The 25,465-nt window shown below is 39.8% G+C and overlaps 1 protein-coding gene across 2 annotated transcripts in view; it reads right to left on the bottom strand.

The window, feature by feature from the left end:
- The window catches only part of NET1 (neuroepithelial cell transforming 1), a gene marked incomplete at its 5' end in the record, with an annotated part of 57,300 nt that overhangs the window by 9,742 nt on the left and 22,093 nt on the right, over positions 1 to 25,465 (bottom strand). The window contains one exon of one of the 2 annotated variants that reach the window (XM_081093922.1): positions 21,137 to 21,196. In XM_081093922.1, coding sequence (XP_080950048.1) covers positions 21,137 to 21,196 — 60 coding nt within the window. Of the gene's footprint in view, positions 1 to 1,766; positions 1,860 to 21,136; positions 21,197 to 25,465 lie in introns of those variants that run through there. The other variant, XM_081093923.1, reaches the window with a different exon arrangement.

The raw sequence follows: 25,465 nt of genomic DNA, 5'->3' as shown, positions 1-25,465 counted from the left end.
TTCTATCACAGGCAACCTTTCACCAGGGCAAAGTTCACTTAGATGGGGAAAAACATTCAACAACCTCTACCATAAATTTATGTTGTTTATTTAGGTTAGCTTTTAATCAAACTATCTAGTTTAGCTAGGGGAATCTGCCTTGAGACTGAGCTTTTAATCAATCTATTTATTTTACTAATCCACCTGTAGTTAGATTTTATGCTTTAAAATATTTTCTAGATACTTATCTATAAACAGAAAAAATGTTTTACTGGGATGTACCTTGCACATAAAAGCAACAACATGGAAAACTTCTATTGTGAACTGAGTTTGTGTGTGTGTTTTTTTGTAAAAAGGTTTCTTCTACTAATGGTGTCAAATGGTGTCATATAAGAGGATATATATTACTAATGAATCCCAAACTGTACTTTATAAATAAAAAGAGTACGGGTTTGGTTCACTAGTTTGGGTTACTGGATAAATAATTTTCTCTTCTACTTGGCAAGAACTTTAAAATAAGAAGAATGAAAAAGTTACTTATAAAAAGATAAAAGTGAGTTCAGAGCACATAGGATTTATTCCCTTTCTACTTAGTAATTGAAATAGCCAAATTTAGTTATTTATTTGAGGCTGTGTTGCTAGCACCAAAAACCTGACAATATCCCGGTTGTTTTTAATCTTTGGAATAAAGGTACATCAGAAACATGGCTAGTGTCTAATACCAAACAAAAAAGGTTAGTTTTTTTATGGTCCAAAAGATGATTAGTTTCAGTATTTACACTGGTCACCATGTATGACTTGCTCTAATCAATGAAAATGCTTAGATTATTTTGAGAAAACTGAAACATATAAGCAAAAACCAAACAGAGAAACAAAAACCAAAGTTAAGCCACACCAAAAGAAAGCATACCTTCTAAAGCTGGCAGCTATTTTAACAACCAAAAGGTGTATGTATGTATGATTCACAGCTTTACTTAACCTTAAGAACTGCACATATTTAAAATATGTAATTCACAAGTTTTGATATTTGTATATAGCCACAAAACTATCACCACAATAAAGTGTATACAGTTAATGAAGTACAGAAACATTAAATATACTGTATTCTGTAGTATAAGTGGAATATTCATATGATATTAAATCAACTGTCAACATTAAATAAAATAGCATAAAAATCACAACTTATTTTGATAAATGTTCATACAGATTTCTAAAAACCACACTGACTTCAAACAATTAAAGCCAGGAGGGTGGCTGTAGCTAAATAATAATTCACTGGTTTAAATATTTTAACATATTTTTCTTTCTGAAGAAAAAAAAGTTGCATACAATTAACTTATTAGATGTGGAAAGAAAAATAAAAACCAGCACTAGATCAGATCGCATTTTAGTTGCAGCTTGTTCACTAGTTGGCAGAGGAGTCTTATTTATTCCATAAAGTAGTTTCTAAAACTAGATAACATAAATGTAAGTTAAAAAAATAGTAACTATTTAATAAGCATTAGAAATGTGACCAATTTAACCAAATTGAGCAGCATAACACTTAAAATCTTTTTCTGTTTCAAGTTTGCATACACTCATACTATGCTATGTATAAACCTAACTATAACATAGTTCCTATCTAAACTTTACCAAAGTTCCTGAACACACTTCAAACTTGCATTTTAACACTCAGCAAGATCAAAAATTAACTTTAAAATTATACTGTTTATAAATTATTAAAAATCTTAAAGTTCTGTGGAATTAGAAGACATCCTTTTGGCTTAATTTTTCTCTAAAAGTCTTACCTCTGGTTCTCTGAAGGACTGATTATTCACATCTAGGACTCGTATAGTCCTTTTAATAGGTAGGAGACCACCAATCTCATCATGAGCCACCATGCTTCACCAAGTATCCCTTAAAATCCTTAGAGTTAATCCACATCCAAGTCGCCCTATAACCAAGCACTACTCAGACACACAGGCTTTTCTTCTGAGTGTTCAGCCACCCTTGGCAGCCATTTGCCCATGCCTCTTCCTTGTGGTGGAGCTAACTGCCTCTGGGAGCAGCAGTGAAAAAGCACACAGAACTCAAGGCTCTGTGGGAGGGGCTTGCTTCGGACCAGGCTCCAGTGGGCGGGCACCTAACAGACACGTGACTACAGCTAACTGACAGCTGGGCACACCTAGGCTTCTCATTTTTCACTGTGCAAGAGAAAGCTCTTTATCAAGAGGTTTGGAATGTCTACATTAAGACCAGAAGGGAAAAGGAAACTGGGTTAATGTAAAGCTTTTCCTGATTTAAAAGCACTCCCAAAGGGAAATTAATCGCTTATTTAGGTTACTTACTCTAGTACTTAGTCATAGACAGGAATCCTTTTTCTATAAAACCATATTGCCTAGAAAGAAATTTAGTATGGGCAAGTTGACAACTTTAAGAAAATAATAATTCAGAATTAAATAAGTGTATATACTGAAGGAAAGCCTAATTATCCTGGGACCTTGCCTTTATTTTACTTAAGTATAAGTATATTCACAATTGTAAAATTATGTAAGTCTTTAGAAACTGGTTCCCACCAAGTTTTCTTCAGACTAACAGAGTAAGTGCAGTAGGCACACTTCAGGTCACTCTGTTCTTGAATAAATGTGAAGTATAATTGGGCTATCTCACAGTTTAAAGTTCAGTATTTCTTAAGACTTAAAGGCAGATACTTTTTCTTTGTTTTAAAATTTTGATATCTGTGTAATAGATTTTTATAACAAATACACAAAAGGTGATTTCTGTTCTAAAAATGTGTAACAGGGTCCTTCTCTATTCTGAATTAACCTTGATATAGTCCTAATAGGGTCAAAAATCTACATAAAAAGTCTTGCATTTTACAGCTGAAGAAATGAAGTTCACAGAGTTGAAGTGAGGTCACATACTAGTGACAGTCTCTAAATTTCTAGTCTAAATCCTTTCTTCTCTGGAAGAACACTACTTCTGTTGGTTTGGTAGTCCTGCTATGAAACCGATTTTCTTCTTTAACATAAAGTACTGTATTCTATTTTGAAATGCAGGATTTTTATCCTAACTATGGGAGGCACACTGCTGGTAATCTGCAAAAATACTTCCATTCTTAGGATTTATTAGGAGCAGAGAAATCTGAAAAATCTACTGTGTAGAAGGCATTATTCTAGATAATGAGGGTGGTACAAAAAACAGGTTTCATATCTAATCCTAAAGTGCTAATAGGCCACTGTGTAAAGGTAGGGCACACGAAGAGTTAACTAATATAAGACAGCTTCTGAAAATTCGAGAATAACCTATATAGCTAGTAAGTGTTACAGGAGTTCAGAAGGAGAAACCACTCCTGGTAGTTTTCTGAGCTGAGATGAGGAAAGATGCTAGGGAAGAGGCTTTAAGATGTTATTTCATGCCTTGAAGGTCATGTTATGTCTTTCATAGGTCTGAGCAAGGGAAGAGTGCAAGGCTTTCTCAAAGGAACAAAATGAATTCAGTGCGAGGTCACGGGCTATGGATAAAGACAAAGGAGCAGAGGGTTTTATTGAGCAGATGTGAGAGATAAATGAGTTATGTTGTAAAGTGGTGTTGAAGATGGTTTTAAAGATGACTGGAAACAATGCAAAAGTCACAATCAGGTATCAAGAACTCTGTGTAAGGTAGGAAACTATATGCAAGAGACAATATATGCGAGAAGTCTAAGATGCCTATGATTTTCAAGTTCAGAGGGGTAACTGTTAATGCAAATAAAGAAATATGGAGGAATGAGCTTTGAAAGAAAATTCTGAGTATCATTTTAGATGAGTCTGAGGTGGTGGAAGAACATGCAATTGAAAATACTGACCTAGTGCTTGGAAATGCTTGGCAAGGACTTGGAAGAGGTCAGAGGATAGAATTAGACTGTGGAGTCAGACACAAAGAAATCAGAGTTGAAGTTTTGGGAGTGAATGAAACACCTGGGAGAGAAAATCTGGACAAAAAGAGCAGGGGTCCAAAGATCTAACTTTGGAGAAATGCTAAGGGAAGAAGAAATTTGCAAAAGGAGCAGTCAGAAAGAAACAAAGCAAGATGCCAAAGGGAGAAAAAGTATTAATTACAGCAAAAAGGTTAAGAAGAGTAAGAAAAGATTCATGGATTTAGTTTAATTGATAAGTTTAATGAGGATTTCAAGTGTGCTAGTTCACTGAAATAAAGACAGAAGATTACAGAGGTTGAAGAGTGAATAGAGCAAATAAATAGTGAGCATAGCCCTAGCTGGTTTGGCTCAGTGGACAGAACGTCAACCTATCAAAATAAAACAAAACAATAAAGTGGGCATAGACTATTCATGATGACAATCTATACAAAACAATTTACTAAGGTTTGCCGGACAATGTTACTTCTTGCAAGAAGAGCCAACACTGCTCTTCTGTAAACACCAATGTGTTTTGTATTCAAGATGATGCTAATAATTCATCTTTCTGTATTGAGGCTTTTTTTTTTAATCCTCACCTGAGGATATTTTTCCATTGATTTTTAGAGAGAGTGGAAGTGAGAAGGAAAGACAGAGAGAAATATCAATGTGAGAGAAACACATTGATTGGTTGCCTCCTGTAAGAGCCCCAACCAGGGCCCAAACTGCAGAGGAGTCTGCAACCGAGGTACGTGCCCTTGACAAGAATCAAACCTGGGATCCTTCGGTCCACAGGCCGACACTCTATCCACTCAGCCAAATAGGCTAGGGTGTATTGAGACTTTTTTAAAAAAAGTAATGGTGATTGGTTATATTTCATCATCTCTCATTTATTACCCAGTCACACCTGAGCTATACGTAATGTGGTTGGCCTTAAGAATGGTTGACTGTTTGTAGAAGATAGTTCTATATAGTTTTAAAGTGGGATCACCTTAGAGATAATGAAATCCAGATCCCTAATTTTATAGGTAAGAACACTGATGTGCCCAAGTCCTTAGAGATAGTAAGAAAGTAGATTAGAACCCAGTAGTCTGATTCAGTTAGTTTCTTCAGTTCAAAAATGTAAGGTCAATACTTTATGACTACTTAGCTTCATAAAGGAATAAAGAGCTATGAACAGTGAGAGGAAAGAAACTCCTGGGGCATTCTCATGGGTCTCTTACCTAATGTCTTTCTCCAAACTATGTTCTTCTATACAGTTCTGATACAGGTAAGGCCAAGATAATGAGAGGAAGAGATATCTCTCATTTCTCTCTTGTAGTTGAGGACCCATGAGGTAAAGGTAGAAGTCTTTATATATATAAAAATGAAAAGCCTACAGAATCCAAATAAAGTCTAATAGTGATAGTCACAGCACAAAAATCCTGGCTCACCAACTCTAAAATCATATTTTCATTTGGAATGTTCAGGTTTATGTACTAAATATAGACAATCGTAGATAGCATCAAAAAAAGCAACAATGAACACAGCATGTTCAATTAGTACTCTGAGTGATGGGCTTGCGACAGTCTTGACTCTAATAATACTCAATGAAAATCAGAGGGCTGGAAAGGTCCTTTGAGATTGTTAACCCATCCTCTTCAGTTTTCTTAGGAGGAACTTGAAAGATATCGTGAAAAAGAAACAGGAAATTTGAGTTTTTACTCTGTGCTAGAAGCTTTATGCATGCTATCTTATTTAACCAGCTTTATAAAATATGTATTATTACCTCCATTTTGCAGGTGACAAAACCAGATTCAGAAAGTTTAAGAAACTTGTCCAAAGTTGCATGATTAATCAATGGCTGAATAGGTCCGAATCTGGTCTATTCAACTCATATTAGAATATAGTGACTTCCAGAGAAGTCACTAAATGTAACACCTTTAGTACATGTTGGGTGCATGCTCAGTGCTCACTGTCATGCTGTGAATCAGGGGCAGAGCTAGATTTAAAACCTTGGTCTCCTAGTCTCAGGCCAATGTTTGTGAATAACCACCAGCATTTTATAGAGAAGGAAACTCCCCAAAAGTTGAGAGATTATCTACTCTCTATCCTTTGTATATCAAGGCAGGTAAGTAAAAAGATAAAATAGTTCCAGCTGCTTAAGTTTTAGAAAAGATCCTATTTCAATTGATGATTTATGTAATGATCATATTATTAATAGCAATTATTTATATAACTTTCTACAAATGACATACTTGAAGAAGACTGTGTCTTCTATGTATGTAGAAAATCTAGAATTTATAAACTGAAACCTGAGTTATCTAAAAATAATGCAGCTTTGTAAAGGATATCAAGTTTTGGGTAAATCTGGTTTCCAAAGACCAGGTTTAATTATAGCCTGTTCTGCTTTATGGGCCTGTTGATGCTTTCTTTCCTAAAAAATGATTAAGGAGAAAGATAACATTGTTTCCCTTTTCCAAAGAAAAAGAATTGTTATGCTGTACTTAACTTTTTTCTCCCTTTAATGTAAAATTAGACTTCTGGAATTTAGAAACAAATGAGAACTGAAAAATAACCTTTGCTTTTTTTTAGTCTAGATATTATTACTTGTTTCCATTTACTTCTGTCTGGAACAAGTAATTAGAAATTAAGCCATGATAGGTAGAGAAAACTAAATCTAAGCTCTCTGCTGCCCTCTACACGTGATAATGTGAAATGCAACTGCCAACCTGCTTTTTCCAACTTTGTCATTGTTTTTAAGGATCTTATATTGAGGAATACATAAATGATCTTTTTATTCTGTAGAGAAATATCGATGACAGTAAAATTTGTATTTTCAGCCCTTGTGTACTTCTCATGTTTTATATTACTAAATTAAACATATATTTAAAAATATATACAAGTGTATAAAAAGATTCCACAAGTTCACAATAAATATTTTAAGCACTTTTTCTAAATATAAGAAAACTATGTTCCACTTTAAAACACTAGAGGTAAAGATACAAATAACTACTATGTATCTCACTTAAAATAGGTTAGTTAAAAATAGAATTTCAAATCTTACTTAAAAGGAGCACTGATTGAAATATTAACAAAATAGAACTTTTTAGAAACCAGTGTTCCAAATTATCTAGTAATGAGTTAAAACAACAACATCAAAGAAGATGTGATAAAGTTAATATGTGGATTTGAGTTTTTAGAAATCATCTAGAATAAAAATTTGATTGTTTCCAAGCTTTACTAAGAATTTGGTTTGGGAAACGATAATTCAGATAAATTAAATACTAAAAAAGACTACAAAAAGAATAGATGAAGACTAAGAAGTCTGATATTACTGAAAACATGGTTCTTTTTACAATTTTAATACAAATAGCAAAGAAAATGGGGTAGTGGTGCTGGCTGTTAGTGGTGACTTTTTACCTCAAGTACACAGGATAACAATAATTTCCAGTATAATAACGTAAAATCACTTATGTTCATGTAACAGGGTGTTGAGTGGGACTTCCCCTTGAAACTAAGGTAAGGCCAGTGCTCAGCCTCCTATTTTCGTAGCCCACTTTTTACTTCAGTCAGTTGTTGCTCCAGCAGCTACCAGCTCCAGGACAACTTGCCTCAGCTGAAACATGTATCTCTTGCTTTCCACCCTGGGTTTCTCGGATGCCAGTGTGGCCTTTAACATGTGCAGCCTGGAAGTGTGTGGAATTAATAGCCAATGGGCCTGTGAAATATGCCGTTGGTATTTTAATGGGGAGTGCATTGAATCTATAGATTGCTTTGGGCAATATGGACATCTTGATGATGTAGATTCTACCAATCTATGAACACGGTATGTTCTTGCATCTGTTTATGTCTTCCTCTATCTCCTTTTTCAGTGTCCTGTAGTTTTCCACGTACAGGTCTTTTACCTCCTTAGTCAAGTTTATTCCTAGGTATCTTAATTTTTTGGTGTGATGGTAAATGGGATTGCTTTTTTAGTCTCTCTTTCTGTAAGTTCATTATTGGTGTATAGAAATGTCATAGATTTCTTGGCATTAATTTTGTATCCTGCTACATTGCCGAATTCATTTATTAAGTCTAGTAATTTTTTGATGGAGTCCAGCAATCCTGAGGAAGAAGAACAAAGTAGGTGGGATCTCGATACCAGATATCAAGCTGTATTACAAAGCCACTGTTCTCAAAACAGCCTGGTACTGACACAAGAACAGACATATAGATCAATGGAATAGAATAGAGAACCCAGAAATTGACCCAAACCTCTATGCTCAATTAATATTCGACAAAGGAGGCATGAACATACAATGGAGTCAAGACAGCCTCTTCAATAAATGGTGTTGGGAAAATTGAACAGATACATGCAAAAAAAATGAAACTAGACCACCAACTTACACCATACATTAAAATAAACTCAAAATGGATAAAGGTCTTAAACATAAGATGGGAAACCATAAAAATACTAGAATCCACAGGCAGCAAAATCTCAGACATATGCCGGCCGAAGCAATTTCTTCACTGATACTTCTCCTAGGGCAATGGAAACTAAAGAGAAAATAAACAAATGGGACTACGTCAAAATAAAAAGCTTTTGCACAGCAAAGGAAACCATCAACAAAACAAGAAAGCCCACTGCATGGAGAACATATTTGCAAATGTTATCACTGATAAGAGTTTAATCTCCAACATTTACAGGGAACTCATACACCTTAACAAAAGGAAGATAAACAACCAAGTCAAAAAATGGGCAACAGACCTAAATAGACACTTTTCAAAAGAAGACAGAAGGCCAAAAGACATATGAAAACATATTCAAAGTCATTAATCATCCAAGAGATGCAAATCAAAATGACAATGCAGTACCATCTCACACCTGTCAGAATGGCTATCATCAACAAATCAACAAACGACAAGTGCTGGCGAGGATGTGGAGAAAACGGAACCCTTGTGCACTGCTGCTGGGAATGCAGACTGGTGCAGCCACTGTGGAGAACAGTATGGAGTTTCCTCAAAAAATGGAACTCTCATTTGACCCATGATCCCACTTCTAGGAATATATCCCAAGAAACTAGAAACACCAATTAGAAAGGACACATGCACCCCAATGTTCATAGCAGCACAATTCACCATAGCTAAGATCTGGAAACAGCCTAAGTGCCCATCAGCAGACGAGTGGATTAAAAAACTGGTAGATCTACACAATGGAATACTATGCTGCGGTAAAGGAGTTCTTACCATTTGCAACAACATGGATGGAACTGGAGAGCATTATGCTAAGGGGAATAAGCCAGTAAGTGAAAGATAAATACCACATGATCCCACTCATTTTTGGAATATAATGAACAACATAAACTGATGAACAAAAACAGATCCAGAGACAGAGAAGCATCGATCAGACTGTCAAACCTCAGAGGGAAGGTAGGGGAGGGTGGGGGTAAGGGGAAGAGATCAACCAAAGGACTTATAAGCAAGCATATAGGCCTAACCAATGGACACAGACAACAGGGGGGTGAGTGCATGAAGGGGGGGGGGGGGGTTTGAGCGTAACGTGGGTATAAGGATACATATGTAATAACTTAATCAATAAAAAAAATTAAAAAGAAATAGCCAATGGGGTAACTGTTGTCTAATGTAGCTGGTGGATAAAAGCTCCTTGTTCAGTCCCTTGAGAAGAAAATTCTGCAGTGTATTTTACACAGCTCTACAGAAGGTCCCAGCAAGATTAAGCTTCAGTTGTATCCAGTGGTGACCATCTTAATTATTGACACTTGCATAAACTACTCAGGCCCTGATTTCTGGAGGGAATCCTGGTTAAGACACTGACACTGAGGCTAGCCCTAGTGATCACACAAACAGGATGGGATTCTGGAACTAGGTGACTCATGGTAAATGGTGATAACAACTACAGGTGTGGATTGGATACAGATGGAGAGGTGAAGTAATGGCATTTGTAGCAGTGGTGGCAAATGAACAACACAGAGACAATAGTAACTGTAAGAATTGTAGAGTTGGTTGGCTTTGTTAATTGCTTTAAAAATCTTGAAAAAGCAGCTGGTAACCTTTATAAAGTTCTCAAAGTCATTATGACCGGAAGGGCCAAGTGGTAGCCCCTGAAATTTTATCCCCTAGACCTGGGCCAAGATAATAAATAGAAGCACAATTGCACAGTAAGAGAAAATACAGAGATTGTCATCAAAGTTACAGCAAGCAGGATTGGTAGTCTCCACTGCATCTCCATTCAATTAATCTGTATGTCTTCTACAATGAGAGGGATTGTGATGACTAACAGTGAACTACTATAAACTTAAACTTCTTTTTAATATTTTTTTAATTTTTTATTTTTTAATTAAATCTTTATTGTTCAGATTATTACAGTTGTTCTTCCCCCCCCACCCCCCCCACACAACATAGCTCCCTTCCACCCGGTTCCCACACCACCCTCTGCACTTACCCCGCCCCCCATGTCCTCATCCATAGGTGTACGATTTTTGTCCAGTCTCTTCCTGCACCCCCACACCCCTTTCCCTCTGAGAATTGTCAGTCCACTCCCTTCCTATGCCCCTGATTCTATTATATTCACCAGTTTATTCTGTTCATCAGATTTTTTATTCACTTGATTTTTAGATTCACTTGTTGATAGATAAGTACTTATTGTTCATAATTTTTATCTTTACCTTTTTCTTCTTCCTCTTCTTAAAGAATACCTTTCAGCATTTCATATAATACTGGTTTGGTGGTGATGAACTCCTTTAGCTTTTTCTTATCTGTGAAGCTCTTTATCTGACCTTCAATTCTGAATGATAGCTTTGCTGGGTAAAGTAATCTTGGTTGTAGGTTCTTGCTATTCATCACTTTGAATATTTCTTGCCACTCCCTCCTGGCCTGCATAGTTTCTGTTGAGAAATCAGCTGACAGTCTTATGGGTACTCCCTTGTAGGTAACTAACTGTTTTTCTCTTGCTGCTTTTAAGATTCTCTTTATCTTTTGCTCTTGGCATTTTAATTATGATGTGTCTTGGTGTGGTCCTCTTTGGATTCCTTTTGTTTGGGGTTCTCTGCGCTTCCTGGACTTGTAAGTCTATTTCTTTCACCAGGTAGGGGAAGTTTTCTGTCATTATTTCTTCAAATAGGTTTTCAATATCTTGCTCTCTTTCTTCTTCTGGCATCCCTATAATTCAGATGTTGGTTCGCTTGAAGTTGTCCCAGAGGCTCCTTACACTATCTTCATATTTTTGGATTCTTTTTTCTTTTCTGGTTGGGTGTTTTTTACTTCTTCGTATTTCAAATCTTTGACTTGATTCTTGTGATCCTCTAGTCTGCTGTTGTATAATATTCTTTATTTCAGTCAGTGTATGCTTAATTTCTATTTGGTCCCACTCTGACTACTGGGAACACTGGCACTTGGATCTCTAAGGAGGTGCTAATTTAGCCTCTGCCTGAGGCTACCCAGCAGAAACTACGGACAGATCTGCAGATTCCTCTTGCTTGGGATTTGGAGGTGCCCAGATGAGGCCCAGCTGTGAAGCAATGCAAGCTGCTGTGGGGCCTTGGGCCTTCTTTTGGATGTTCTGGGTCTCTCTGACCCACTTGCAGTTTGTTAGGTAATTTTAGATAGCAAAGGGCCAGGTCATTCATATGCAAAAGCCTCTGCGCACAGCTTGGGTGGGGCGGGGTCTCAGGGAATCAACAGAGAGGAGCAAACAGCTATGACTGATCCTCAGCCCTGCCCTAAGAGGCCCCGGGTCTCAGTGTCCTGTGGTAATGGCTGCAAGCACCTCTGAGAGAAAGCCACCTTCAAGTTCTGCCCAATGCCAGACAGTCCAGTTTCTCCCCGTATGAGTCTGGGTCCCCACAGACTCGCCAGAAACTGGAGTTCAGAGCAGGAGCGTGTGTCTCCCTCCTGACTGAAAAAGACAACCGCGTCTTCAGTTGCCAGCCCTTTCTGCGCGAGCCTCCATACCTCTGCACTTTACTTCCGCACCTCCTCTGAGTCTCAGTGTGCTTTTCTCTTTCCTTCTAGTTGTAGAATTTCCACTCAGCCAGTCTTCCTGTGGTTCTGGATGATGTCCGTTTTGTCTTTTAGTTGTATTTTTGAAGTGGTTGTGCGAGGCAGCAATTTCAGGTGTTTACCTATGCCGCCATCTTGGTTTCGCCTAACTTAAACTTTAATCTCTGCTATTGTGCAAGATGTAGAACCTTTACTGGAACAGATCAATACATCCTCCAGCATTTGGTATATAGCTAGGATCTGGCCCCTGTGTTCTTTTCAATTCCTATTAATAAGGAGGACCAAAAGTAGTTAGCTTTTACATGAGAAGGACAGCAATCTGTATTTCATGTCCTGAGGCTATTAACTTTCTGTTCTCTGTCCCAGAGTGTCCACATGGACTTTGATATCCACAGAGAGTAATGTTAGTCTAATACACTGATGACATCATACTAACAGGACTTGGTGAACAGGAAATGGCAAATATTCTGGACACGATAGGAAGTCAAATGCATGCCAGGAAAATGAAGGGCTACTAGCACACCAGGCCTGGAATCTCCCCTCTAAGGTAAAGGACAAGTTACTGCATTTTGCATGCTCTAGTATTAAGAAAGGGGCATGGTACTTGGTAGAACTCTACCTGTTGGAGGAAGCATATACTGCATTTCCAAATGGAAATTCTGTGGTGCAAGGTGCTCTGCTGCTCATGCCATGTGACCCAGCATTCTGATTAATGTTGAGGTATCTATGGTAGACAAGGATGCTGTATGCTGTCTCCAGCAAGGCCAGGAAGAGGATTGCAATGAAGTCCCTAAGGTTCTGAAGCTAGGCTATGCTTTCCAAGGCAGGAAATACTTGCTGTTTGAACAGTAGAGCCTGGTGTGCTAGCAGCCCAAGTAAACACTGTTTCCTACAGTCCTTTAACCAGCTTTACTATTCTGTCAGTTCACTCATTAATATATTAAACTAGAAGTCTGGTGCACAAAATTTGTGCCCTCGTGTGTGTGTGGGGGGGGGGGTGGGGAGAAGTCCCTCAGCCCAGGCTGCGCTCACCGTGAGCCAGGCTGGCTTCTGGCTGAGCGGCACTCCCTTTGTGGAAGTGCACTGACCATCAGGGGGCAGCTCCTGCGTTGAGCGTCTGCCCCCTGGTGGTCAGTGCATATCACAGCAACCAGTCATCCCACCATTCAGTTGATTTGCATATTAGCCTTTTATTACATAGGATCTTTGACAGGTCTTCACTCTTTAAAGAAAAAAAAAAAAGCAGATAGAGCAATTAGAGTAACAAAACAGAAAACCTAATCTACAACAAAATGAAAAGACAATGTTTCCTCCAAAACCTTTTTTAGTGATATTCAGCTATGCACCCACATGGTATCAGTCTTTGTGCACAAAGAAGCAAAAGTAAGGCAAATGGGCTTCTCTAATGGCCCAGAGAACAGGGGAACCCCAACAATGGCATGCTAGTCTGAGAACAGTGGTCTAACATGGAAAGGACACTAAGGATCAAATTCTTAGGCTGAGGGCAAGAACACTGCTATATAAGGGGTTTATAGGTGTTGAAGCAATCTGGAACATTTATATTCTCAAAACTAACACAGCTATGAGAAAAACTGCTAGGATTAGGATCCAAATTGAGCAGAAGAAGGCAATAACAGCAAAGACAAGAAAAAGTCCAGATAAAAGAGAAGGGAGCAGAAAGGAAAGATCTCAGAAAGCACAAGGATGAATATTTATTTGTTTGTTTATTTACTTATTTATTTTAATCCTCCCCCAAGGATATTCTTTTCATTGCTTTTTAGAGAGAGTAGAAGGAAAGGAAGGGGAGGCGGGGAGAGCAACACCAATGTGAGAGAGACAATTGGTTGCCTCCTGCATGAGCCCCAACTGGGACTGGAGATCAAACCTGCAACTCAGTACATGCCCTTGACCAATAATAGAACCTGAGACCTTTCTGTGAGCAGACCAATGCTCTATCTGCTGAGCCACAGGGCAGGGCTTATTTATTTTATCCCTGATCTGGAATCAAACCTTCCATCTTTCGGTGCATGGGATGATGCTCCAACTGAGCCACACCAGCCAGGCTGGGGGAATGAATTTTTAAAAATCATTTGATGAAAACAATAGAAGAGAGAGCTCTAGAGTTATGAAGCTGAAAACAGGCTATCTTGGCCTAAAATTACAGGAAATACAGGCCTTAAAAAGTGAGCAACAGAAAAGAATCATTATTCTGTGAAGTAGCATAAAGCTATTCTATAGCATAAAGAAAATTACAGAAGCTATGAAAGAACATAAAACTCAGAAATTAGGTGAACAGAGAAAGGTGATATAACTAAGAATTAAAAATAAAAAAAATTATTTTAGGATAAGGGAAAAAACCGAATGACTAACACATTAAGAGAAAAATGAGATAAAAGGAAGATGAGTTTAAAAAAAAAAAATCCAAACTAAGTATAAAGAGCAGGGAGGGAAGACAAAACAAGCCAACTTTTCAAGACTGGCTCTTTATGCCAGAAAAGAAACGGAGTAAAATATTTAATAAATTCAAGGAAAGAAAATGTGAGGCATGGATCTCATCTCCATTCAAACTAACTTTAAAGTATAAAGATTGCAAACAAACTGATATGCACATTCAAATCACTCAGGGAATATGGTATCCATGAACATTTCTTCTGAATTCACTCAATTCTGAAAGAACGGTCAGCAAACTTTTTCTAAGTAAATATTTTAGTCTTTGCAGGTCATTTAGTCTGTCACAACTATTCAACTTTTGACACTATAATGTTGTTTTTAAAAATCATTTATTTATTTATGTATTCATTGGTTGATTCTTACATGTGCTCTGTTTGGGGCAACACTGGTGTATTGGGAGAATGTTCTAACCAACTAAGCTACCTGGTCAGGGACTGCCACTGTAGGGTTGCTAAAAGCAGCCATAAGAGACGGAGAGGCCAGTGCACTTTGGAATGGGGGCCTGGAACCACCTGTGCAGAGTGACAGAAATATAGGACATACCACCGCTTGTAGATTTGAGTTTTCTTCCCTGTTTTTTTTCCCCCCTCCCTTTTCCATCTTCTCTCTGCCTCCCCAGAAAGAAAAAAAAAATCCCCTGGTTGTCTTAAAAAAAAAAAAAAAAAAAAAAGGAAAAAAATGGTTTTAAATGGAATACCAGAGATTGTCAGACCCCCTGTAACTATAGAGCTAGCTGCCTGTTGCTAGGTGTTGCTGAGGGTTGGTGTGGTTTCTCAGGATGGCAGGAGGCTGGAGTGGAGGCCTGAGATAATGTATGGAAAAGAGCCATTGGTGATCATTCCTCATGCCACTGCCACATCAGAGCTGGTTAGAAAAACCTTTGCTGCTGAGGAGGCTGGAAGCATCTTCCCTGAGAGCCATACCCCAGGTGCTCTCTCCCTCCTACAAGGGACTGGGCAAGTTCCACCTCACAGACAAATGGAATTGACATTTGCAAGGAGGGAGGGGCACAGTAAATGGATTATAGTAAAAGGGCCTCTACTTTGGGAAGGAAGGTATGTTCTTCTGAGGCAAGTGACAAGGGAGAAGCTGGGGATGGGTGGCCAGCATGTTCTCTCCCAGGGGATCCTATTTATAATTTGCTCCAGATTGTCTAAGGCTCCCTGCACTGTCATGGGTTTGCCTCTCCATCAGGCTGTGTAGTGCTTCCCAGGCCTCCCACCTTCAGGCATAAAAGTGCAGACTGGCCAGAGTCCTATTGCTGTGGCCAAGGCCAAAGCCTGCTCTGAGCCACAGCACTTGAAAGCCCCTTCTGGGGCCTGGTCCCCCAGATAATCTCTTGTCCTTGGCTAGCACAGGGAAATCCAGACTCAGGGTTCCAAAAATTCCCCATTCCCAAAACAAACAAACAAATCATGGACCTTCCCATTAAGAGATAGAATCAGCCTCTTAGAGTGCAAGATTCTGGAAAGGGGACATGTCCCATATAATCAGCCTTCCTTCTTCTTCCTTTGGGGCAGCAGTCCTCCTGTCCTGCTCCTGTGCTGCTGGGCAGCAGTGAGGGCCCACCTGGTAACTCTGCAGTCCTTAGAGAAGTGACAATGGCTGTAGGCAATTCAAGGGTACTTTCCCTCAGTAAGCTTTGATGTGGTCCCAAAACAGCCTTAAATCAAGAATATCTGTGGTGGAGGTGGGTCTGGGGGAGGGGTGGATAGTTTAGGTTTGTGCTTTGTAATCTTGGTTGGCATCCATGCTTTGTGCCTGCCTGCCTTCCCTCTCAGGTGTAGGGCCATGCTTGGCTCTGCTAAAAGCTGCTAAATAGATTGTGGTGAGTGGTGGGGATGAGACCAGGGAACTCTTCTAACCCTTTTTGGAAGCAGTTCTCCGGTCAAAGACAAGTTCTGTCTCAGGAAGATGGCTCCTATCTGTGCCTGGGTGTGGTGAAAATGTGGCCCAGAAGCTTTCTATGGAGCAACAATTCTAGGCAAAGCCAAGACCATCTGAACACGTGTCTGAATTCCCAACGTGTAGTCCTCTGCACTCTGTGTGGTTTTCCCATGCAGATAGGGAGAAGTCAGTCTAATTAAAGACTGTGCATTTCTTAGTGACAGGTGCCAAGAGGTTATGATCTGGGTTTCTTGGGTCTGATGTACACTGGGAATAAATGCTTGTAGCTCTTAGCCCTTTTTTGATCAATGAAGCACTTGTTTAATTAATATTTTCCTTTGTATGTAAAGGAGGACTCTAACTCTCCATAGCTGTACATATAACCCTTTTTTTCCTAAAGAGGAGTCAGTCAGTGTGCTATATTTTCATAGTTTTGTCAAAGCAAGAAGTAAATACTTTAGAAATTCCAAAATGGCAGCGGAGTAAGTGGAGGCTACACTGACACTCTCCCAGGACCAAACTGAAAATACAACTAAAATACAGAAAAACCACCCTGAAAAACCAACTGAAGACCAGCTGGAAAGAACACTGATAACCAAGGACGGAAAGTGGATACCACATAGAGACTGGTAGGAAGTGCTGAAGGCATGAAAAGGCTGGCTGGGCTCCCACAGAGAACCCTGGGATCTAAATTCCAATCTGGGCTCCCCTGCCCAGAGCACCAAAACTGAGAACAGTGCCCACATAACATCTGGTTGTGAAAAGCAGCAGGGTTACTGTCTATCTGGGAGACAGCTGGAAATGCAGGCACCATCTTAAAGGGCCAACACAAAATGTTGTGTGCAGTCACTCATAATCACTGCCATTATACACATAGAAAAGAACTAGTTCAGTAATTTAAAAACAGGGATTTTCACATTCTTACTATATATAGTCTGCGTGTCAAAACAAATAAACAAAAACCCCTGAAAAATAAAACATGAAAGGTTTTCAGTAACTGTATCATTTATAGTAATTTTTAGTAATATACACTGTTGTCCTAGAACCATGGGTAAATCAAATAAATAATTATGTCAGTATTCCCAAAACCAAGATTTTCAGTGCAGTTGAAAGAGATCAATAAAATTGATGAGATTAAGTAAAAATCTTTAGCCTTGAATTTAAAATATCAACATAAACTCATAATTTTATCTGAAAGATTATATATATTTCCTAGCTCTGTCATTAAAAAGGCCTAGAATCAACAATCAATCCAGTAGCAAGTAGTTCATAATGCCCAGATTTTAACCTCTACCATTTCCCAAGGAAATTAGAACTTTTAAAAATGATCAACTACAGGTGTGGAATAAAAAAATGGCACAAAAAAACCCCTGAAAAATAAAACATAAAATGTTTTCAGTAATCGTATCATTTGTATTAATTTGTAGTAATACAGACTGTTGTCCTAGAACAGCCGTGGGCAAACTATGGCCCACGGGCCGGATCCGGCCCATTTGAAATGAATAAAACTAAAAAAAAAAAAAAAAAAAAGACTGTACCCTTTTATGTAATGATGTTTAATTTGAATTTATATTAGTTCACACAAACACTCCATCCATGCTTTTGTTCCGGCCCTCCGGTCCAGTTTAAGAACCCATTGTGGCCCTCGAGTCAAAAAGTTTGCCCACCCCTGTCCTAGAACCTGGAATAGCTTGTCAATCAGGAAGAAAAGGAGGTTATTAAGCCTCTAGATATGTCAAAAGGATGTGGGAAATCAACACATTGTACACCTTAAATTTACACCATGTTACATGTCAAGAATCTACACTAATAAAAGAGAAAGATGCAAATTGACCATACTTTGCGACACCCACCAGCCAATCAGGAGTATGCAAATCAACCGAATAAAGATGGCAGGTTAACTTGCATAGGCAGGCGCCGAGAGGCCGGGGGGTAGGGCAGGACACTTGCGTCATCGCCATGGTGCGACACAGACGTTTCGCACTGTCCCAGCCACTCTGGGCCTCTGGGCAGTGTGGGAAGGCGGAAAGGCAGCTCCAGGCCAGAACAAAGGCAGAAAGGCGGATCCGGGTCTCTGGGCAGCGTGGGAAGGCAGAAAGGTGGCTCTGGGCCTGAACAAAGGCAGAAAGGTGGCTCTGGCCGGAGCAAAGGCGGTGCCAGCATCCAGGGGAAGGAAGGCCCATTCTTGCATGAATCTTCGTGCATCGGGCCTCTAATATCTTAATAAAGCTGGGGGAGGCGGTGAAGGGAGAAGGACACAGGAGCCACCATGAGGTAGCCTCTAGTGACCAAAGAAGGGATAATTTGAGAATACTGAGAGTAATAATAAAAATGGGTCAAAATACAACAAATATGTTCACATCCATGATTTCATATAATATTATGAAGAAAAAATCAGTTACTTTTAAAGAAATTTAAAAACTCATTATTTTTGAAAAGTGGTAAGGGAAAGGAATCAAGCACTTGTCCTGCCTTTATTATAAACTAGCGCCCAGTGCATGAAATTTGTGGATGGAGTCGGGGGAGGGGGGTGGGCTCCCCTCAGCCCAGCCTGCACCCTCTAATCCAGGACCCCTCAGGGGATGCCAGACTGTTGGTTTAGGCCCGATCCCCGGCAGTCGAACATCCTTCTCACAATCCAGGAATGCTGGCTCCTAACTCCTCACCTGCCTGCCTGCCTGATTGCCCCTAACTGCCTCTGCCTGCCAAATTGATTGCCCCTAACTGCGCCCCCCTGCTGGCCTGGTCACCCCCAACTGGCCCCCTCTGCTGGCCTAGTTGCCCCTAACTGCCTCTGCCTGCCGAATTGATTGCCCCTAACTGCCCCCCGTGCTGGCCTGGTCGCCCCCAACTGCCCCTCTCTGCCAGCCTGGCTGCCCCTAACTTCCTGCCCCCGCTAGCCTGGTCACCCCTTACTGCCCCCTTTGCTGTCCTAGTTGCCCCCAACTGCCCCCTCTGTCAGCCTGGTTGCCCCCAACTGCCCCCCTACTGGCCTAGTTGCCTCCAACTGACCCCCCCACCGGCCTGGTTGCCCCATGCAGCCTGCTGGTTGTTACTGTTACTGTGATAGCATCCTGGACAATTTGCATATTCCTGTATTATTAATATAGATCAGTACCTTGAAGTGACCAAATGGTTGATGAAGGGAATTTTCTCTTTACAGAAATATTCCAGATAATAAACTGAGGACTGATAAAGGCACAATATTATAATATTGCAACCTCCAATAAAAAAACTGATCTAAGCAATAATAAATTTTGAAAACATCACAGAGAGACATGATATACCCTCTGAAGGAAGTACACAGCCCAAAACAAACAACTTCTACATCTAACTACCAATTTATCATAAGTACAAGAAATAGAGGAACATAGGAAATGATACCAGGGGAATGCAATCATGAATATTCAGGCTATGGAAAGTTCTACAGGAAAAAAACATGGTTCCTTCAACAACAACAAAATGACAAGAAAACAAAGAGTTAGAGAGGAAACCTACAGTTTAAAAGATACTTAAGAGATATAATCAATCACAATGTATGGGCCTTATGTGAATTGAAATTCAAACAGACAAAATGAAAAAAAGTTGTATAAGACAATCAAGGAGGAGAGAAAGAGAAAAGAACATAACCATGCTGATCAACTGAAAAAAAAAAAGAAAAAAAAGACAATCAAGGAAAGTATGGGCACTGAATCTAATAATACAGATGAAATGACACAATGTCTAGGGCATACCTAAAAATACCCAGGATTGCCATTTCATACTTCTTTCTTTGAGTACAAGATTTAAAAATGTAATTGAAGCTGTTTTGCAAAAACACACAATTCTATAACATTATGTGTATATGTGTGTGCACGTGCACTAACGCACGCATCACACACGCACTCACACCAACTTGCTAGATTTGCTGAAATGTTAATGGGCAGACCTATACAAATTTAAGTTTTAGAAAATACTTTGTCTTTAAAAAGCAAGCGCTATCATTGAACACAATGTCAAACTATTTTTTAAAATCTCATTAAAAATGTATACCTTTTTCATAATGATCTTTAAAAAAGGTTCCTTAGCCCTGGCTGGTACGTTCAGTGGTTAGAGCATTGGCCCATGGACTGAAAAGTTGCGGGGTTGGATTCTGGTCAAAGGCACCTACCTCAGTTGTAGGTTGGATGCCCGGCCCTGGTCAGGGTGCATGAAGGAGGCTGCCAATAGATGTGTCTCAAATCAATGTTCCTCTCTCTCTCCCCCTATCCCTTCCACTTCTCTCTAAAAATCAACGGAAAAAATACCCACAGGGGAGGATTAACAAAAAAATAAAATAAAAAAAGGTTCCTTAAAACCAAGAGTTTGATAAAATTTGCCAAATGATAAAAATGTAATAAATAATTCTAAAGATACCAAGCTTTTGGACTTAACTACAATTTTACACCAAAGGACATAATTATTTTCAAGTATGCACTGAGCTTTAGTTTTTCATAGGTCATACACTGAGAACTCATGGATAGCATCTGATTTGCAGATGAGTTATTTGGCTTATATGTTTTTTTTAGAAAAAATTTGACCCAATTTTTAAAATTCAGAAGATTTCACATAAAATCCAAATTTGATAGTTCTACCTGCAGCAATGGGCTTGAGCACAGTAGCAGCTTCCTCTTTCAGGAAGGGTATGGCACTCTTTCAACAGTCCTTATCCTACTTCCTTTCTCTGCATATATTCTAGGCTAGTCTCCTTAGACATTTGAATTTGTTACCACCAGTTATAACCTAACATTGTTCTGAGGGAGGTCTTCTCATTCTTAATAAAGCAGAACACAAAAAAGAGGCTACTAGTATCTATAAGAGCCAATATCATTTAATTTAATACTTAAAAAAATGCAAAAAAAAAGCATTTATTGTTATTGTAGCATAGAAATAAATGCTACCTGCATACTGTTAAATGCTTTTTTTTGACAGAGCAGTAAGGCTTACCTTCAGATCAAGGCTGCTAAGGCTTACGACATCATCATCTTTTGCTCTTCGTTTTCTTTTCTGTAAGACAAAGAAAATCTCATTCTTATATAAAAGGAATGCATGTTACCCCATTAAACAAAGACTCCATACAACCAGAAAAATCACTTTAAAAAGTGAAGCCTTTGGCTATATTCAGAAGAATATTTTTTATGAGGAATGTTCATAAATTATCTCTACCATATATACTGTTTAAACAGTACTCCCAGATTAAATTATCTCTTGTGAAGTGATTCCACTCTATTAAAAAACTTATGTAAAATTTTTGAGAACAGTGCTCTTGTGTAAGTCAAGGGCTGTTTGTACTAGTTAGAGAAAAAGTAAGTATATTTTATACATAAAAGCAATTAAGTTTCTTTAAAAAAAATGAACACTTTTATTCTATGGGAGAAAGGAAGTCTTCACTAGAAAAAAATAGGCTTTTTTCATGGCCCCACATAATCACCCACTTTGAGAAGAAACTGGTGTGAGTAGAATCACAATTGAGCAAGACAGGGAAAAAGGGAACTAGGGAAAAAGAAAAAGTCCAGACAGAAGTGGGGAAAATATGTGGAGCCTGAAAGTCTCAGAAGCAAGCCATCATGAAAACAAGAGGGAGCTCCATGAAGTTAGAAAAACTATCTAAACCAAGTCTCTTTGTTAAAAGTTCAGGAAAGCTACATTCACATTAAAATGAACAGATAATCCTCAAGTCAAATCCTATACAAAATAACTCTAAGAAGAAAGAGAATAAGGGACAGAGTAACAATCCCACAGGGAATGAAGGAACCTTAGGAGAATATGTCCAAAGAAGCAGAGAAAAACTATAATGTACTACTTCAAATTTAGCTACAAGACATGAAGAAAATGACAGAGAAAACATGAAAGAACAATATAAATCAAAATTAGAAAAACTGCAAAATGAGGTGACAGAATTTAAGAAATCTTAATTAATCCTAAGGTCATATCCAGAAGATGCAGAAAAGTACGAATAATATGATCCTAACTTTGAAAAGCAAACTAAGCAAAAATCCTGCATATGTGTATCTTATTTGTGAGGCTGTTATTTGTAAATAAGTATATGAAAAAAATATTGAGGGATACATAACGGTTTTGTTGACATGGGTTAGAGTGGAAGTTGGGGGATAGAAAGATGAATACAGAGAGGAAAATGGGGGCACAAACTATTGTACTGAGGGGGGAAAAAAAGGATTGTACTGAGGGGGAAAAAAGCACATATTAGTATATAACCATACTTATGTACTTATATGAAACTGGAGGCCCAGTGCATGAAATTCATGCACTTGGGGGGTGGGAGTGGAAGAAGCCTTCAGTCTGGCTTGCGAGGGTGCAGGCCAGGGTGAGGGACCCCACTGGTGCATGATTGGGGCCAGGGACGTGGGAGGTTGGCCAGCCGGGGAAGGACCGTGGGAGGGCTTCAGGGAGTGTCCACCCCGTCTCACTCAGTCTGAATCAGCTGGGCCCTAGCAGCAAACAAACATACCGGTTGGAGTGTCTGCCCCCTGGTGGTCAGTGCATCTCATAGAGACTGGTCGACCGGTCAACTGTCTGCCCCCCTGGTGGTCAGTGCACATCATAGCAAGTGGTTGCGCGGACTTAGCATATCATTAGCATATTACACTTTGACCGGACAACTGGATGACCAGATACTTAGCATATTCGGCTTTTATTATATAGGATTGTATATGTACGTAGGCATATGTGTATATATATGAATATGTCCATATATCTATACATATACACATATACATATATATATATCCAGTCATGACAGGATCAGGAGGAGGTTGTGCGTGTAGATGGGTGGGAGGTGATTGCTTGCGCTCTGAGGCAAGTGGGAGCAGAGAGACAGGGGGGTGTGCCCAAGCCGCCACCTCCAAGAGACAGCGCCCCAGCAGGCCCAGAAGCGGGAGTGGAGAGGAAGGAGGGCCTGCCCAGGCTGCTGCCACTGCCTGCTGGCCCCAGCAGGCCTGGTAGCAGGAGCCAAGAGGCGGGGGGGCGTGCCCAGGCCACCGCCGCCAGAAGACAGTGCCCCAGCAGGCCCGCCTCTGTGCGTGACCTGTAGAGGAAGCACCCTTTCTTACAGCTCACTGGCTAAGATCCTGGTACACCACTTGCAGTGTTCTTGATAACTTCGGTGATAAGAATCCAAGAAGGTGATTTAGAGTTTTTCTACCTCACTCCTGGAGGAAAAAACGAAGGTTCACTGCTGGAGGGGCTGAGAAATGTCATATCCTGCCCTAGCCAGTTTGGCTCGGTGGATAGAGCCTTGGCCTGTGGACCGCAGGGTCTGGTTTTGATTCCGATCAAGGACATGTACCTAGGTTGCAGGCTCTTCCCTGGCCAGGGCCCACGTCAGGGCTCATGCAGGAGGCAACCAATCGAAGTGTTCCTCTCACATTGATGTTTCTGTCTTTCCCTCTCTCTTCCACACTCTCTAAAAATCAATGAAAAAATACTGTTAGGTGAGGATTAAAAAAAGAAATGTCATATCCTATGAAAGAAACATCTTGAAAATGCCTAGAGAAAGTTGTCATTTTTTTCTGGTGAAGGGACTAGAGTCTGTGTTGATGAAAACACCTTGGCAACTGGCAGTGCAGCAGCAGTGGGGTGATGGGGGTGGCGCCTTCCCCTGATCAGCCCGCAGAGGGATGCCAGACTGCGGTTTAGGCCCGCTCCCAGGGAGCGGGCCTAAGCCGTCAGTAGGACATCCCCTGAGGGCTCCCAGACTGTGAGAGGGGGCAGGCTGGGCTGAGGGACACCCCAATGCATGAATTTCGTGCACCGGGCCTCTAGTATCTATATATAAAGAAATTTAACAGATTTTAAAACATCCTACTATATTTTCTTTTCATTATTTTAAAGGCAAAATAATGTTTTCATATTTATATATTCAATCCATCTAGAATTTTACTTTTGTATGTGGTACAAGGTAATAACTAACATGTCAGTCCACTCCTGATACTATTCATTGATAGCACCATTTCTACATAATGCTTACGATATAGTAAGTTCTCAAATATACATAGGTCAGTTTTTGGGTTCTCTGTTTTGTTCCATCAGTTTATTTATCCATACCTGCACCCATATTATGCTGTGTAATTATAGTACCTTGGTAGTAATGCTTAATAACTAATACAGTAATTCATATGCTCTACAACTTGTACACTACATTCACTGTTCTGGGTTTTCTATTTTTCCATGTGAACTGAGAATGACATCTGTTATACTCTAATGGGATTTCTATCAGAACTACACCCTGAATTTATTAATTTGGAGAAGAACTGATGTTTTTTAAAAAAATGTATTTTATTGATTTTTTACAGAGAGGAACGGAGAGGGATAGAGAGTTAGAAACATCAATAAGAGAGAAACATCAATTAGCTGCCTCCTGCACACCCCCTACTGGGGATGTGCCCACAACCAAGGTACATGCCCTTGAACGGAATTAAACCTGGGACCCTTCAGACCACAGGCTGATGCTCTATCCACTGAGCCAAACCGGTTAGGGCAAGAATTGACATTTTTATGCTATTGAGTATTTCCTTGTCTGAATGTGGTATATCACCATGTAACTAAGTGTCCTATGTTCTTTACTAATGCTTTCCAATCTATATACATAAAAGGTGAATATGCAAAGTGTCCCTTTGGGAGTTCGACTGAGAGTTCAATCGCTTGTTATGATGTGCGTTGACCACCACGGGGCGGTGCAGAACGAAGGCAGGCCCTGGCCGGCAGCCAGGGAAAAAAGGCCCTGGCCAGCAGCCAGAAGGTCCTGATTGGCCCAGATCACCAGCCAGGTCTAGGGACCCTACCATTGCATGAATTTTGTGCACCGGGCCTCTAGTATTTCCCATAAAGTCTTACAGATCTTAAAAAAAAAAAAGTCTTGAAGATCTTTTCATAGATTTATTCCTAGATTTTAAAATTGTTTTTATTATAATAAACTAGAGGCCTGTTGCACGAAGAGATTTGTGCAATAGGCCTTCCCTTCCCTTGGCTACTAGCACCAGTTTGCCTCTGGCACCCAGGACCCAGGACTTCGCTCTGGCCAGGCTCCGGCTGGAGCCAGCCCCGGAGCCGTCAGGCTTCACTGCTCCGGCCCCGGGGCCGTCAGGCTTAGCTCTGCCGTTTGGAGCCTACATATGCAAATTAACCTCCATCTTTGTTGGGTTAATTTGCATACTCTCCTGATTGGCTGGTTAGCGTAGCGAAGGCACAGTCAATTTACATGTTTGTCTATTATTAGGTAAGATGCATCTTTAAAGTTACATTTAACTGTTTACTGCT

This window comes from Myotis nattereri, assembly GCF_964212035.1.
Source record: "Myotis nattereri genome assembly, chromosome: 1".
NCBI classification, from domain to species: domain Eukaryota; kingdom Metazoa; phylum Chordata; class Mammalia; order Chiroptera; family Vespertilionidae; genus Myotis; species Myotis nattereri.
Note: the sequence above shows the minus strand (reverse complement) of the source record. Positions and strands in the feature narration are given on the sequence as shown.